Source organism: Alosa pseudoharengus, unplaced genomic scaffold (assembly GCF_046254945.1).
Source record: "Alosa pseudoharengus isolate Yale_2024_CS ecotype anadromous, Long Island Sound unplaced genomic scaffold, YU_APseudo_1.1 YU_APseudo_1.1_scf_17, whole genome shotgun sequence".
Classification (NCBI taxonomy): domain Eukaryota; kingdom Metazoa; phylum Chordata; class Actinopteri; order Clupeiformes; family Clupeidae; genus Alosa; species Alosa pseudoharengus.
Window position 1 is genome coordinate 30,180,694 of NW_027468640.1, and position 17,455 is coordinate 30,198,148.

Below are 17,455 nucleotides of genomic sequence, written 5' to 3' on the forward strand. Positions count from 1 at the left end.
CAGCCAGCCTCATCAGAGCCACTTAATGGGATATTGATGGCGGCGGCTCGCCTGGGCGCTCATTTTGGTGCGTCTTAATGTAATTGGGCGAATTTAAGTCGATGCGATTAATTCCGTCGGATGACGGAAAATGCTCCCGCAAAAGTGCAAATGAATTAGGGCCCCCCTGTTGATCCAAAGAGGGGACGAGAGGAGATGAGAGGAGCGTGAGAGGGGGGAGAAGAGAGGGAGAGAGAAAGAGAGAGAGGTGGGGGATGGATACAGAGAAAGGTCTAGAACGGTGTTTCGAACCTACTCAGCTGAGATATTTGTTCTTGCTTTCACCAGTGGTACATGCTCAAGATATTCTCTCTGCAAGAACATTTGCTGATAAGGATGTAGAGTAGCGGGTCAACTGTACCGTTATGTGAGTGGGTATACGGCAAAGAAACTGTGTGTGTGTGTGTGTGTGTGTGTGTGTGTGTATTTGTGCGTCTCTCTCTCTCTCTCTCTCACAGTTGATATATGTCTGCTGAGGTGTGCATTTCTGATACGGGGAGTCCCATGGTCTGGCTATGCGGACAGGGAATAAATCTAGTTGGTGCAACTGTACTGTTCTTCCGAGAACAGTGTTAGTGCAAACGCACGCACGCACGCACGCGCACACACACACACACACGCACGCACACACACACGAGTGCTGAGATCTGACAATCTCCTGGAAGAAGCCAAAGGCGTGAAAACACAAAGACAAATATTTAAGCACTGCTGCTCACAGCTATGTTCAAAAAAAAAACACCCCTCCCTCCCACTCGCCCTTCCCTCCCTCCATCTCCCTTCCTCCCACTCGCCCGTCACATCTCCCTCCGTCTCCCTCACTTCCGTCCCCTTCTTCCCCTCCACTCCACACTCGCTCTTTCTGACCGCTGGTTTCCTAGGCGATGCGGGTTAAATATTGAGGCGGTTGCCGGGGAGGCCTGGCAGCCTGACAATCACACCTGACATTCCACACATGCTCCCTCAACACCGACTGCTTAAACACCCGCATCCACCAACCCCAAACCCCCCCCCCCCCCCCCCCAGGCCATCGGGATATCCCAAATAGAAGGACCTCACCCTGGACGCACACGGGACAAGTGACTGACCACCGCCTTGTCCCTCCCGTATAGGCTGCGGCTGATTAAACAGCCAATCTCCTTAACAGGCTCCCCCGGTCCAGCATGAGTGAAGCTGGCCTGGACAGCGAGGCAGTGGACGGTGGATGCGCTTGTTAAAAACGTGCATCATGCCACGCCAGGCATCGGTGGGTTCTGCAATGCAGCTCTTTCTGCCCGTGTGTGCGCTGCTGCCACGCCTGTGATTGTTCCCACCCTGCCATGCTCTCACTCGCTCAACCCACCGGCACATACTGTACGCTCTCACACACACTCACACACACACACACACACACACACACACACACACACACACACACACACACACACACACACACACACTCAAAAGGGCAGGGCAGGTCCAGACAGGAGAGCAGCAGGTGGAGCAGTCTCTGTTTGCAGAAGGAATGTACACCGAAACTGTGCTGACAGAGGTGGAAAAAAACCCTCTCCACATTAAACAGCAGCTCCAGGCTCTCTCTGTGCATGTGGGTCTATGGACACACACACAACTTATTGCCAAAGTTGGTGACTAATTGTACTCCTGTTTGCCATTGGTTTTGGCTACAATAGATGAAATAATATACTCTAGTGTGCAATGAAAGGAGTCCTGTACAGTCACCATGTATATTCTGGTGTCCTGTGTCACATGTTTAGCCATAAGCCTTTTCTTTCTCACATATGGAAAGGAGCTCTCCATACATCCACAGTCCCTTGGTCTACATAATCAGCCTTCCTCTTTCAAGCCACTTTGGCTAGCAGGCCCAATGAAACCACTACGTTGTTAAAATCAATCAATAAATACCAATACCAACTGACATGAAACATTTTATTGTGATACATTTTTCAGCCATATTGCCCAGCCCTACTAGCCAGCCCTGATCATGTTCATCCTCACGTTACTTGAGTACTCTTGAGTGCTCCTTGTTGGTGCCCCCCCCCCCCAATCCCAATCCTCCCCCACCTTTCTTATGCAGCCCTTGTCACTTAATCTACTAAACCCCTCTTCTACTGCACTTTTTACCCCCTCCCCCCCCCATTAATGCACAAATAGGCTGACACCAGACATAATTTCACTGCATTTCTTACTTCCAGTAACTATGCATGTGACAAAAAACTTCCTTGTATCCTTGTACTTCTCCACCCAAACCATCATGTTATGGAACAGCAGAAACCCAACCTGTCCATGCTTTATGCAGGCAGAGGTGTGCCTTCACTGTGCCAACAGAGACCAGCTCTAACACCGGCAAGAGTCTGAGCACACGATCAGTGACCACACGAGTCTCCGCAAGGGTCTGAGCACACGATCAGTGACCACACGAGTCTCCGCAAGGGTCTGAGCACACGATCAGTGACCACACGAGTCTCCGCAAGGGTCTGAGCACACGATCAGTGACCACACAAGTCTTCGCAGCACTATGACTGTTAGAGCATCGGCACATAGCCGTTAAAGACTGCGGCTCGCCGAGCGCCACCCATCCACTCAGTGTGTGCAGCAGAGCCAGAGGCTCCTGTGTGTGTGTGTGTGGTGTGTGTGAGGTGGGGGGAGATTATCATAGGCAGGCTATCAGCAGCCATCAGCCACTGCACACTGCACACATACTGCAGCAGATATGCAGATTATCGTCGAGTGGGTACACAATAAAGAGGGAGGGGGAGAGAGAGAGAGAGAGAGAGAGAGAGAGAGATACAAAGGACGGAGAGATAGGAGTGGAAAAGGCAGAAGATAGGAGTGAGAGAAAACAAATGAAAGACAGAGAGAGAGAGAGAGAGAGAGAGAGAGAGAGAGAGAGAGAGAGAGAGAGAGAGAGAGAGAGAGAGAGAGAGAGAGCTCTCTAAATATGGGAGTACCATGTGTGGCTGTAATCCTAAGATCCAAGCAGCTAAGAAGCTGATTCTAGAGGCATTACTGGGTGTATGCTAAAGTGAGCAGATTTCTTCACAATCAGCGGCAGAGGAATCCAAGCATGAATTTATCCATCCTAATGAGAAAATCCCCAAGAACTTGTTGACAGAATCCCAGTCCCACTGCACCCTCACTATCTCTCTCTCTCTCTCTCTCTCTCTCATCCATCTCTTAGGGATTGGCTTTGTCACAAACAGATGGACAGATCAGAAATTCACTTTTTCACCCTCCAGTTAAGGGACAAGGCCAAATCCTGAGAGAGTGAAAATGCCTTGGGAGAGAAAAGAGAAATCACAAAAGAGTGTGAGCGAGCAAGCAAGAGAGCGCGCATGAGAGAGAGAGCGGGAGAGAGATGGAAAGAGAGGGAGGGAGGGAGAGAGAGCAATGGGGGGGGGGGGGGCAGGAAGATTAAGGGCATATCTTTCACAATTAATCCCTAAACCCACACTAAATCGATTAGGGATTCGAGTGACCATTCCCTGACTACACAGCAGCACACCAGACAGTTTTCTACTAACAGCCACAGCCTTCTGCCATCAATTACACTTTACACAACTGTGTGCATTCCAGCAACAATTTCAATCAGACTTCAGCCCCGTTCCAACACAACACCCTCACAGAACTCCATTCACAGAGTAACGTGAGGACACAGACATGTGCCTGAGAGCACATGAAAGTTCCGGAACAAAAGGCGGCAGGAATTCCAACCACGCGGCCCATGACAATTCATCATGTCAGGTCCTCCCCCCAGCCCTCCCCAAGAGAGGAAGTAAATGGCAGTTAATGATTACACAGCAACAGGCCATTTATGTTAAAACGCTTTTACTTCACCACTAAAGCACTGTTAACATAATAAGTATGTATATATGTGGGTGACCGCAGCATTACATTGTAACCTACACAAATAGCGCTATACCATTACACGAGGAGTATCCATTTCCTGCCACTAATGCAGCTAGATAAAAAGACCATGTATTAGATAACACATTAGTGTCAGCCCAACTCCAGCACCGTGGTAATCTTAATGCCCAGTGTCCAAGAACGAGTAATGGCTGACCACATTGCAGCCCAAGGTCAGATGGCTAGTGGAACAGTAATCTTGTAGTAGGTCACCATCTCCACCAACCTTGGAAAAAAAACAAAAAAAACAATGGGCTCTCCCCATTTATTAACTCGTAATAGGGAGTGCTTCCCGTGTGGTCTGTTCCATTAGCCAAACGGAGACGGGGGACGGGGGGTTGGGGGGGCGTAAATGTGTTTAGGAGGGTCATTTACTCTGTATGTGGAGTGACCCTTGCTCTCATAAATAAGGTCTTATTGTGTGCAGTTATTCCAGTTTGCCATTTTGGCTGAAGTGTTGCTCTGTTCAGGGTGAGGGCGAGATGCCTGTGGTCTCTCTGTGCCTCAAAGGGACCCGTCATTCAAGGACAATCGGTGCTGATTTATGATGGCCAATCAACCACTCAAACCCCCCCACCACCACCACCACCAACGGCCCTCTGGCCGACTGGGCTTTTTTTAGTCTGGACCTTTCGCCATTGGCTGATTTTTATCATCCCTCCCTCGGTAGGACACTTTAATTGGCCAATTTTACAGTCAGTCGGGAGACAGGGGTGTAATTACATTTGAGTATGTCCGTGTTGTCCTTCGGCTCCGAAAAGAAATGGACGGACTCTCTTTCTGTGTGTGTGTGTGTGTGTGTGTGTGTGTGTGTGTGTGTGTGTGTGTGTGTGTGTGTGTGTGTGTGGTCTGGCATGCTCTATAAAATCTGGAGGGTTTCATTAGTGATGGTGAGTGGCTGGCAGGTTGAGCAGAGAGGGCACCCAATCTCGGCGGTGAAATATGGCCGTCGTCTCCCTCTCTCGGCCCCCCTCCTGTCCCCCCCCCCCCTCTCCCTCTCTCCATTTCACCCGTCCTCACTGCTGTGCCGTAGCCTCTCTTTCTTCCCGCCAGGTTTAATCACCATATCTTCCACTCGCCTGTTTTTACAGCTCCTCCAATCTCCCGGCGACTACTCTCCTCTCCATCTCTCTTTTTCTCAACCTCTCTCATTCTCTCTCCCTCTCTCTTTCTCCATCTCCCTCTCTCACTTGGCAAGATTGGAAAAGACCTTTTAAAAGGACATAAAGGCACGACTGACTGTTCCTTTAGAAAAGAAAGGATCAGAACACCAGTGAATGCTACAATAACCACACACATGAAACCGCACCAAGGCAAATGATCTTATCATGGTATGACCCCCCCCCACACCTTTTCTGATACAGGATAGACATGCAGCAATATGGAGACAGAAGTTGAAAGCAGGTCAGTGACACTGAGAGAGAGAGAGAGAGAGAGAGACAGAGTGAGTAAGTGTGTCTGTGTGTGAGAGAGAGAGAGAGAGAGAGAGAGAGAGAGAGAGAGAGAGAGAGAGAGAGAGAGAGAGAGAGAGAGAGAGAGAGAGAGAGAGAGAGAGAGAGAGAGAGAGAGAGAGTGTGTGTGTGTGAGAATGAGTGTGTGTGTGTGTGTGTGTGTGTGAAGCCTCACCTTCCCAGTGATGGCCGACCACACTTTGAGGGTGTTGTCGTCTGAGCCGCTGACTATCCGGTTTCCACAGAACTGCAGGCAGGTGATCACATGATCGTCGTGACCTTTCAACACCTGGGGCAGAGGTGAAATGAAAGTTAAGCAGTGGTCAAACGTCAACAGGGGTCAACTGCTGAGCCAGGTACTTTATGGCACCTTATGACGGCTTACAGGCAGGTCACAAAACCCATCTTAGGACTGGCTTAAAAATGACCTTAATATGGAGTGAGGTCAAGAGAAAACATTTTGACCTGATAAGCTGCCTGAACACAACAGAGAATGAATGAATGTGTGTGTGTGTGTGTGTGTGTGTGTGTGTGTGTGTGTGTGTGTGTATGCTCTTTTGGAAGGGTGTGCACATGCATGCATGCCTAGGCATGACCGAATGAAATGAGTCATGATTGCGAGTGAGTAAATGATTTTGTGTGTGTGTGTGTGTGTGTGTGTGTGTGTGAGAACAAGGGTCACATCCGTATGCGCATGCATGTTTGTTGGGACTGGCAGGTGCACAGGTGTGTGGGCTGGCACCTTTGGCGAGCGCAGGTCTCCTCTCCTCCAGTTGGTGTCTATCCTGTGCTGGCGGATGTAGGCGCTCTTCCAGGGGCTGTGGATGAAGCAGGGCTTCATCAGGCCTCTCCGCTTCACATGCAGGGGCTCGTCGATGCCTACGGACCAGGAGAAGGACAGAGCAGACGAGGAGGGGGAGAGAAGAGAGGATCAGAGACACAGAAGAAGAGGAGGAGGAGGAGGAGGAGGGAGAGGGAGAGGGAGAGAGAGAGAGAGAGAGGAGAGGGGGAGTAAGAGAGAGAGAGAAGGAAAGGGGGAGTAAGAGAGAGATAAATATTAATGACAAGTGTTATCTGCATCGCATTGGATCTGAAAAGACGTTCCGGAGAGAACGTGTGGGGGTGTGTGCATATGTGGGCACTCAGGATGTTTACGCTCCTGCTTGTGAGCGAGGTTAGGAGAGCGAGTTTTTCTCTGCGTGTGTGTGTGCGTGTGTGGAGGCTCATTGGGGTGCCTACTCGGTTGTGACCGAGTGCTTGCGTGAGCGTGAAAGCTCATTGATATGGAGGTGTTGTTGTAGAGGCTCACTGAAGTGGCTGGCATACAGCCCAAAGCTACTGATACTGCTGCACTGCACTGCAGAGCTCCAGGCAGAGAGGGAGAGGGAGAGGGGGAGGGAGGAGGTGTACGCCTGTATGAAAGCAATATAGTCTGTGTGTGTGTGTGTGTGTGTGTGTGTGTGTGTGTTTGCGTGTGTGTGTGTTTGAGTGGGAACAGTACGTGCGTCACTGTGGTATTCACTTGAATGGATGCAGGCAACCACAAAGAGACAGTGTGTGTCTGTGTCTGTGTGTCCACCTATGTGCATAAAATAAAGGTGAAGAAATTCGTACATTTCTTTTTTCATTCCTTACACACTATATTGGTCCCCAAGGGGAAATTCAAGATTCTGTGTGTGTGTGTGTGTGTGTGTGTGTGTGTGTGTGTCCTTACCGTCCTCTCGGCATTTCTCTCGCCACAGCAGGTTGTCCTCCGCCAGAATCCTCCAGTACCTGCAGGTTTGAGCCGCCTGCATCAAAGCACGGGGCTCCAGGAATGACAGCACATACAGAGCCAGCTGGAGGAAGGCAAAACACACACACACACACACACACACACACACACACACACACACACACACACACACACACAGACACAGAGAATATAAATGAATGAGGCACAGTGTTGCTGTGTGCATTTTCCAACTGTGTAGCTGTGTGCGTATGCGTGTGTGTTTGTGTGTGTGTACCTCTTTGGGCAGCAGTGAGATGAAGTCTCTCTGGAACTGTGGCTCGATCACCTGCATCATGTGCTTCACCTGAGATGGCTCACAGCTGTCAATCAACTCATCCAGAGCCAACAGCCTCTCAGGACCTGACCAGGTCTGATGGAAGGAGGGAGGAAGAGTTGGGGGGAGGAAGAAAAAGATAGATATCCTTTTTAATACATAAATACATAAAAAAAATCTTTCAATGATAACAATTCCGCGCTAAATAAAATGTAAAATTCCACGATTTTTCCCTTACAAAAAAAAAATCAATTTCCATGACTTACTATACTATTTACTAATGTATAGTGTTCAAGAAAATTTTACTTTTTAGTGTGAGATGAATAAATGGGCATTGAATAAACAAAGTTGTGATACTCAAGGAAGCAGTAAAGCAAATCACCAGTTCTGCTTGAAAATATTTGTATTTATGTATTTTGGCAAGTAAATTTTAAACCGCTACAACAGGATTCCCTGGTATTCTATGACTTTGCCCCAAAAATGATCAAATTCCCTGACTTTCCATGTCTGGATTAGACTTTCCAAAATCCCATGATATTCCAGAAATTCCATGACCCGTGGGAACCCTGGATATATGAGGAGACATTTCACTACAGTGGAAAGTGCACTGTAGTCACACGCACATGTCTGTGCATGAAAGGGGAGGGTCTACTCTCGTAGAATCTGTGTGTGGATTTAACAGGACCACGGGGGACCATGCAGAGCAGATGAAGAGGGAATAGAACATTGATAACCAAAGACACACACACACACACACACACACACACACACACACACACACACACACACACACACACACACACAGGGAGATGGAGAGATACAGAGAAAAAGGCCTTGTGTGATCCTTATATAACATGGCCTTGAGGAGAGAGGGGGGAACTCATCATTCACCAACACACACACGCACACACGAACAGTGGTACGTGCGTAGCATACACACACCATCCATCCCTCAGGAATGGAGCAGGCTACAACAGTAACCAATTACTCCCCTCCGCCAACAAAACAACAATGGCGTACGCAGCCATACCAGCATATGGGGACTACAGAGGAAGAAAGGGCGGAAGAACGAACGGAATAATGAATGAACACAGGAAGGATGGAACAGGCAAGAGAACAAATGAAGGTGAAACAGAGAGAGAGAGAGAGAGAGAGAGAGAGAGAGAGAGAGAGAGAGAGAGGGAGAGGGAGAGAGAGAGAGAGAGGGAGAGAGAGAGCAAAATAATCCATCATTCTATGTGTGTTTTATTTTCTTGTTTCTATCTCAGCATCACAGCACTCTCAAACGAGTGAGCCAGTGCACTTCGGGGTGCTAGAGACTGAGGTTCTTGATTAGGAACAGCTTTGGCCTGCCGCTGCAGAACGCGGAACAGGTACTCCCTTCACGCTCGGCGGAACACGGTGCCCAGAACCAGCCAGAGCCTCTTCCTCCGGATTAGAGGAGGGAATTTGGCAGAGGGGTAATTACAGGAAGGAGGAAAGGCGGGAGCGAGGGTGGGAGGGAGGGAGCAACAGAGGGGAGGAAGAAAAAACAAATGAAGGATGGAGAGAAGTACTTAATTACGTAATTAGTCAGTGGGCTGCTGTTGACTCCCCAGATATAATCACATCATCAGAGCAGTGCCCTCTACACACGTGGACACACACACACACACACACAGGTCACACGTATGCGCACTCGCTAGCACACACACACACACACACACACTTGCACATGCATGCCCCAGTACTGCGCACTGTCTGTGGAAAGTCATTATAGAGAAGCCTTGCAAGGAAAAAAAATGGCTCTAACGACAGATGAGCAAACACACCAGTGTGTGTGTGTGCGCGTGCGTGCGTGCGTGCGTAATGGGCAATGATAATGATCATTTCCTCTGCAAATCAGATTGGTCTGTGACCCCAGAGGAAACGGCTGGCAAACAGAACATTTTGTTTGAGGCAGGAAAGGTTACGTACATCTGCATTCGCAAATTAGAGTATATGGGTAAGATGTCTGAATGTGTATACCCGTGTGTGTGTGTGTGTGTGTGTGTGTGTGTGTGTGTGTGTGGGGGGGATTGGGGTAGTGGGGGCTCATGATGTAATCGGTTAAGACCGATCTCCTGAAAGGGAGCTGGGTTACAAAGCCACTTCTGAGGAAGTTTTGTAAACTACTCGACGGCTGGGAGATTTTGCGTAAGAGGGAGGAAAGCGTTCAAAAAGAGGAGCCGATTAACAACTGCACTAGTTACAGAACCAGAAAAAAAAAGCGCAGTGTGTAATCCTTCACTGTACTCCAGGGCACGAATGCGCACACAAACACAAACACACACACACAAGCCAGGGGGAAAGCTCTGAGAAGAGGTAATGCCGGATGCTGGCACTAATACCAGCTGGTAAGCCAGCACAATAATCTACCCATAGCAGATTTAGATTTCCACCACAGCCCCAGAACAAATGAAACCATGAACCGCTGGTTTGCACACAAGCGACCTCATTAGCTGCTACTGCCACCTCGGATCGAGACGGAATCTCTTTTTTCCCACCTTCTTTAAAAAGACGACTGAGAGGAGGAGAGGTGATCTCACCCCTACCTGTCTGACCGAGAGAAAAGGTGGCACTCAAACTTTGTAGACTTGCCCTAAGCCTGCTTTTCACTGGGGCAAACAGACCGTCCACCTCCTTTCAGGGGCCTTTTTGCCGCCCAACGGTCACACTGCGAAAAGCTGCGAGTGTGGTCTCACAGCTGAGTCTGTCGGAGGGACACGAATGAAAGGCTCATTTAATATTGACGCAAGTCTGGCGGGGGGCATGTGGGGACCTGCAGGGAGAAGAATATGAGGCCTCTCTTTACCTGAGGATAGGATTATCACTTGAGGACAGACACACACACACACACACACACCTGTACCTGCAGGGTTAGCAAACACCTGTGACAATATACCAGAATTAAGAAATGCCTGCAGCAGGCGATACTATCGGTGAGAGAGAGAGTGTGTGTGTGTGTGCTATATGCAGACGAACCTTTACACACAGAGAATGAAAGACGTGTATAGAGAGAGAGAGAGAGAGAGAGAGAGAGTGTTTGTGCGAGGGCTGTGGAGTATGTGCGAAGGCAGACATAAGCCCTCTGCAGATGTGCATGAGGGGAAAGCTAATTACGTTAAAACACTAGCCCTGACTAAACCCAAAGCAAGGCTCTCATTCGCACTACACACACTCCTCACTCACTCACTCGCTCTCTCTCCCTCCCTCACAGAGGAGCAGCTAATACCTGCAGAGAGGGCCGCTCGCCTCCAGCACATTAAAATGGAGTGGATATTACGCCCCAAGCAAATACGCCACCCAAAGGTAATCAAATTCACTTTTGCCGTTTCTGAATCCTTATCAAAGACAGCGGGGTATACAGAACCTCTACAGTAAAAAAGATTTTTTGTTTTATCTTATATTTCTTGTATTTTCTTATACGGTTTTCACAAATGCAAGATATCCCATACACACTGCAGTGATTGTGCAGAGTGGGAAGGTCAGTGTCTTGGCAGACCTTTCGTTATACGTCTAATACAGTAGACAGGGCTTAAAGCAAGGACACTTTCAGTTAGCTGAAATCGTCAAAGTCGCTATATATAATGATCCATTTACAACCATCTGTTTACGGATATAGGCCCACACCTGAATTTAGGCACGGTTGCCTGAGAATGTTAAACTCTGAGTAGGTTTTCATGACACTGATGAATATGTTTTTTTGTCTACGCTTTGTGCTTCTATTGTGGGACGCATGAACTCACCTGGAAGGTGCGAAGCCAATCCTGCATGCCGGCTGGGGGCGGGACTAAAGTGATGCGTCGCCTCTGATGCCCCTGGCCATTGGCCGCTCGCAGGTCCCCGAATGTGGTGGGTGTGGCCGAGTATGGAACGAGACCCACAGGGCTGGGGCAGAAAAGAAGGGATAGATTAAAGATGATTGATTAAAACAAAAACTCTGATAGATGCAATGAAAGCAGAAATTTGAAGATGTATGTATGTGTTGTGTGTGTGTGAGGGGAGTGTTGTTGTTCTGAAGGTGGTGTGTGTGTGTGTTGTGTGTGTGTGTGAGGGGAGTGTTGTTGTTCTGAAGGTGGTGTGTGTTGTGTGTGTGTGTGTGTGATGGGAGTGTTGTTGCTCTGAAGGTGGTGTGTGTGTGTGTGTGTGTGTGTGTGTTGTGTGTGTGTGTGTGTGTGAGGGGAGTGTTGTTGCTCTGAAGGTGGTGTGTGTGTGTGTGTGTGTGTGTGTGAGGGGAGTGTTGTTGCTCTGAAGGTGGTGTGTGTGTGTGTGTGTGTGTGGGAGGGGAGTGTTGTTGCTCTGAAGGTGGTGTGTGTGTGTGTGTGTGTGTGTGTGAGGGGCGTGTTGTTGCTCTGAAGGTGGTGTGTGTGTGTGTGTGTGAGGGGAGTGTTGTTGCTCTGAAGGTGGTGTGTGTGTGTGTTTTGTGCTTGAGGGGAGTGTTGTTGTTCTGAAGGTGGGGGGGGGGGTGGATGGGTGGGTGTGTGTGTGTATATATATGTGTGTGTGTGTATGTGTGTGTGTGTGTGTGTGTGGGGTCTTACCTTGAATAGTCTGAGCCCTTTGGTTTCTTTCCAGAAGGGAAAGATCGGACCTCGCCTTGGTCCAACTTCCTCTTCATCTGGAAACACAAAAGGGACAGAGAGGAGGGAGTGAGAGGTGGTTGTGGTCCACTGCACCCAGAGCTGACTCAAAACACACTCGCACACAAACACAAATGGGTGTTGAGGTTTCATTTGCATTTAGCCAAAGGGGCACCAAAAAACACAAATCCACATAAGACAAAAGCCTTCTCAGCCTTAAAGCAAATAGTGATAGCACACACACACACACACACACACACACACACACACACACACACACACACACACACACACACACACACACAGAAAAAGACCACAAACAATCCAATGTGTTTGAATAATGCCCTGTCAGTGGCTAGATAGAGGCAGCTCAAGTGAGATGGAATAGCTGCCTTCACATTCTGGACATAAAAGCCTTACGGTAAGTCACCTAAACTCATTACAAAACCACATTTCAGGAGCGATACACCCAGAATCAGGTTAGGAAATGGTATTAAGAAAGTGTCCAGCATGGGCAAGAATTCAAACCTGATTTAAAAAAACAACAACATAGTTAGGTACCTGTGTGTACCTTGCTGTCTCTATCAAAGTGTGTGTATTTGTGTACGCGCATGCAAATGTGTGCATGTGTGTGTGTGTGTCTCTTTATATTATTCTGAGCTCAACCGACTTGAGCTTGCAGCACACACAAGTTTGCGGAAAACAAACACTTGGAATTCACAAACACAAAAGCTGCCACCATCTGCATTACAAAGGCCCAGGCGGGCGACAGATGCTTTTGAGCTGTTATGACTGACAGCGTTAGAACTTCACACTCTGGCACACTTTTGTGTGGCTGCAACTGAAGCCAAAATGGGTGTCCTCCTCATTGACACTGATGTTAAACCTAAGCAAACAACATTTGAAAAAAAATTGAGGTAGATAACACAAGTAATGGGGGGCACTACTACCGATTTATACTTTTATTGTATCCCCCCCCAATGTCGAAAGCACTGACATTCAGTCCATCATCGAAAAATAATTAAGGGGAGGTAGGGCCAGATATCGAGAGAAGCAAGAGCGAAGGGGAAGGAGTGAACGGCTGGTGTCAACCCCCATTAATACTTTTGCCTGTCTGACAGCTGTCTCTTAAGACTAACAACCTGAGGAAAGCGATTAGAGATGAAAGGCGTGCCACATCTTATCAAGGGGAGGAAGGAACTAATCCATTTAGGTATATTGGCATATTTAATTTAATCTCGTCTGAAATTTTTAAGGGAATATAGGACTGATAAAAAGCAATAACTAAACGCAATCTTACACAAACACTAGTCAACCAGAGAATGTGTTTACAGTGGTGGGCTAGGAGGAGCTTGATGGCGTGGCAAAAAAAAAAACCCCGCACTGACCTCGTAACCGCACCTTAAGTGATATGAGGTGGCTAAGAAACGTGACTAATATTACAGGAATGCGCCCTTGGCAGAGGGGAAAACATAACATTGTTAGCACTGTAAAGAATACAATGATGTTGGACGCGCTCCTGTTCCCAGAAGAACAGAACAATCTTGATACAGCCTAGAAAATCAAGACGCCCTGACCAAAATTCCATACTACCTCAAATATGCGTCATATTTAACCAGGGAGATACTATTACAGTGGTCAAGGAACGAGGTCGTGCACTGCACAGCACTTGTGTGGTCGTTTCATCGGCTTTAGCATCGCCCTTGGCTTGACTTGTGCACAAGACGACAACTGATTTTAGTTGCGTTATATTTCCTACTCTCTCGGATTCACCGCGAGGTTTCAATGAACACTTATTAAAAGGAGTAATAGGAGAAACAAAGCAGAATATTGCGAGCGCGACACAGACAGAATTGAATATAGGTGAGCCGGGGGAATCAGGCAACCAGGGCGTCATGTAGGGAACTCCCGTCAATGCCGCAAGCAGGTGCACCGACCATATCAATGCGCTAACTGACATCCTCATTTCACAAGCGATTTTACCCAGATTGTGTGGTAGACGCGCTAATCCGACTCAGTGGTTTATTCGATATGCATCAGCCACGTACAAAAAGGCTTTTAGCGCGAATGAATGGGTCACACCTGGAATTTACACCCAAACGATCTTGCGCTGCTTGAGCCGAATAAACACCCCCACTCCTGTTATGTAAATGAGACTGGTCAATTCATGCGTATTTCCCGCAACAGAAAATATCTCCAGGCAAATATCGCCTTTTTTCACACCACTGTCGGACATGCCACATAACCAGTCCAAGGTTAGACCATCTTTATCGAGATATCCTACATTTCATCAACATAAGACGTAATGTAAATCATATATGGGGTTACACAAATAGCAACTCTCAACATGACTAGATACGTATTTTAATGAGAGTAAATGTATACTCACTTTATAGAAAATCATTTTCAAAGTGCCATAGAACCCCATCTTTCAACCCTGGTTGCGAGGCGTTAGCTTGTCAGTAGGTAAAATCCGAGCGTATCCGTATCTTTCCACAAGCACCAAATGTTACTTCTCCCGATAAATCCAAACAGTATGTCCGAGCTGCCGTGGACATGCTCGGGCAAGACACCCGACGAGGAAAAGCGCAGTCACGGCGAGCGAGAGGACGGCTCCAGTGACATGCCAGATTTGCGAACGCTCTGAGTGCCTGGCGGTTCCCACACTGACTACCTCTCCCTGGGTTCTGCAGTACGATAATGAAGGGACAGAGGAATGCCGAGCAGAAGGCGGAGGTGGGGTCAGAGAGAGAGAGAGAGACGAAAGGGAGGGAGGGTTTTTCTCAGGCCTGTTCAGAGTCAAAGCTCGAGTTTCATGCTCCCAGTGGTAAGAATGTGGTACAGTCCGACCTTCTGTGGACGCTCGCTGATAGCATTTGGACGCACGGTGATTGCACTGCAGCAAAATGTACACTAAGGACAGAATGAACCAGCATATTGAAAATAGACGGCATTTCATAAAATGACCGGGCCCGATGCGTCACTTGTTGATTTGCCAATGCCATCCGCTATGCTCATAGTTTCTCATAACGCACCCTCCCTCCTTTTCGCCCGATTACTTCCCCTTGGCAGCGCCGGAGGTATCCTTGAGCTGTGGTGTGCCCATGTGTTGTTACAGACTATTAATGCTGGGATCATACACTCAATGAGAAAGTTGTTGAATTAGTTCGGGGCTATTACGAACAGCAATCCTGAATGAATAAATTAATAAACCACCAAATCATGTTCGAAAACTACGACTTCTATTCCGTCTGAGATACGTCTTGTTGTCGAGCCAGACTCCAGAGTCAACTCGGCTACTTGGGGTTTTGATTGTGGTCGATTTCTGACATGTCTCACCACGCGTGTGGTCCGCGGGAAAGATGTCAATGTGCGCAAGAATCCATGTTCTCACTACTCCGATTTCACTTCACTGAGCAGAGGCCTCAACTTGTGGTCTCACAGGGGACATCATGGTGGCTGTGTGAGTGTGTGCATGACAGGAGAGAGAGAGAGAGAGAGAGAGAGAGAGGACAGCAGAAATATATTAGTGTAGGGCACTTTATAGAAGACCAACGGTGTGCTGGTTGTTTCAGATGTTTCTTGTATCCCAATGTGTCATGGGCCTGGCTCCTGACACACATATCATTATTTATCAAACATATTGAATCATCACAATATGTATGGAAAAAAACGACACCATCGTCTGTGCCGTTTCTCTTCAAGTTTCTTTCATTGTTTTTAGTAGGATATGCTGTTATCTAAACAGAGCACCTATGACGATGAGTTTCAAAGGTGCAGAATCTAAGCGAGTTCCTCCCTCATCATTAGGCCTTTTACTCCCTTTAATACAGTGTCGGCCCTGGACTCTGAGGTGCCAATTACCCTTTCAATTCGTAGGCATCAGATAATGAAAGGACTAAAAGCAGACACATACTTTGTGTCACACAAACACACCACCAAATTGATTCTCATTGAACAAGCAAATGCTGTGAACTACTTAGCCTCAACCTTTTGACTCCCCTTTTCTAATATTTATGCTCACACACAAACACATGCTTTATTTCGCTGTTACTAAAGTGATGTGATGTTGCTGGGAGGAGACGAACATTCCCTCTGGGAGCCAGTAGTACAAGACAGGCAGGCAGGCAGACGCAGACACACACACACACACACACACACACACACACACACACGTTTGGCAGTTATTCACAACAAAGCAACTCAACCTAATCCGCTGGCTGTTTCATCTCAACATAAAATCACCTCTGCACCTCATGCATCTATATATTTGAAAAAATGAGTAGCAGACTATTTATGTTATATGTGTGCATGAGATTTGTGTTCAGTTTTGAACAAACAATAGATTGTAAAATAACTATTCCATTAAATCAGTCATAACAGACACAAAGACGCCCCTGGTACTGTAACGGACAGGGATTCTCAAACGTTAATGTACGGTACAAGGTCTCGCTGGCTAAAAAAGAAGCCATTCCAGTGAACGGGAGGGTGGAGTGTGAAAGAGGGGTCTGCTAAAGGAAAGCCATTAAGATATTAGATCATTCCCGAGACAATGTCGTGGCGTGAGGTATGAGCACAGATCAGGAAGAGACTGGTGGTACAGAAAATTACACTTCTAAAAATGTCCTAATGAACTCTTTTCTTCACAGAGAGTGAAGAGAGGACTAAAAAAGGTACAACGCTTTGAATGCGTTTTCACAAAGACTTCTGATAAATACTTAAGGGTATTTATATAAACAAGCCTAATGAGTCACAACCAAGAACCAAGGTGTTAGACAGGAATTAGCCTACTTAGCAAACTCCAAACGACCTTAAAAATGCAAGGTCGGTTGGTTTACACATGAATATTGTAGACGCGTGTGCAGAAATGTGTGAGTGCAGGTTGGTTCTGCTTAACTGTGGCAACCATTCTCTCAGCAACCTTTCTCTGGGAATATAAGGTCGTTCATTTTGGGGAGAAGCCTAGAAGCAGGGGAAGACACCTGCAGTCATTGTACGAGCTTGACAGTATGTATCCAGAGCTGTGCCTTTGAAGAGCGAAATGCGAGACGCTCGTGTAAGTGTGCGTGTTGCTATAATAACAGAACACCTCCAGCAGTGATGCTACGGATTCACAGTAAAGCTAAATCGTCAACGCTCATCTGCGCCCTAGCCAGATAAAGCGCAGGTGTGTACACACACACACACACGTGTCAACACAACCTGGCAACAATCCCTTCAAGCAATAAGGTCTAGCCACATTAAAAACGGTGCTTATAGGTACACACACCTGCGTATGGATGGAGAGGACTTCCACCCACAGTGTTTCACCAAAACCCCCTGAATGTGGGACATATTTCTGAAAATCACCTGACCAATACCCTGTGGCTGTGTGTGTGAGTGTGAGACTGTGTGTGTGCGACCATGTCTTTGAGAC

The 17,455-nt window shown here is 47.6% G+C and overlaps 1 protein-coding gene across 6 annotated transcripts in view; it reads right to left on the reverse strand.

Annotated features, from left to right (window-relative positions):
- The window catches only part of LOC143127644 (F-box/WD repeat-containing protein 7-like), a 54,903-nt gene that overhangs the window by 5,147 nt on the left and 32,301 nt on the right, over nucleotides 1–17,455 (reverse strand). For 5 of the 6 annotated variants that reach the window (XM_076289252.1, XM_076289251.1, XM_076289250.1 and 2 more), the window contains 6 exons: nucleotides 12,001–12,077; nucleotides 11,206–11,347; nucleotides 7,400–7,534; nucleotides 7,105–7,228; nucleotides 6,133–6,269; nucleotides 5,566–5,679 (listed from right to left, as the gene is read on the reverse strand). In XM_076289252.1, coding sequence (XP_076145367.1) covers nucleotides 5,566–5,679; nucleotides 6,133–6,269; nucleotides 7,105–7,228; nucleotides 7,400–7,534; nucleotides 11,206–11,347; nucleotides 12,001–12,077 — 729 coding nt within the window. Of the gene's footprint in view, nucleotides 1–5,565; nucleotides 5,680–6,132; nucleotides 6,270–7,104; nucleotides 7,229–7,399; nucleotides 7,535–11,205; nucleotides 11,348–12,000; nucleotides 12,078–14,428; nucleotides 14,715–17,455 lie in introns of those variants that run through there. The other variant, XM_076289254.1, reaches the window with a different exon arrangement.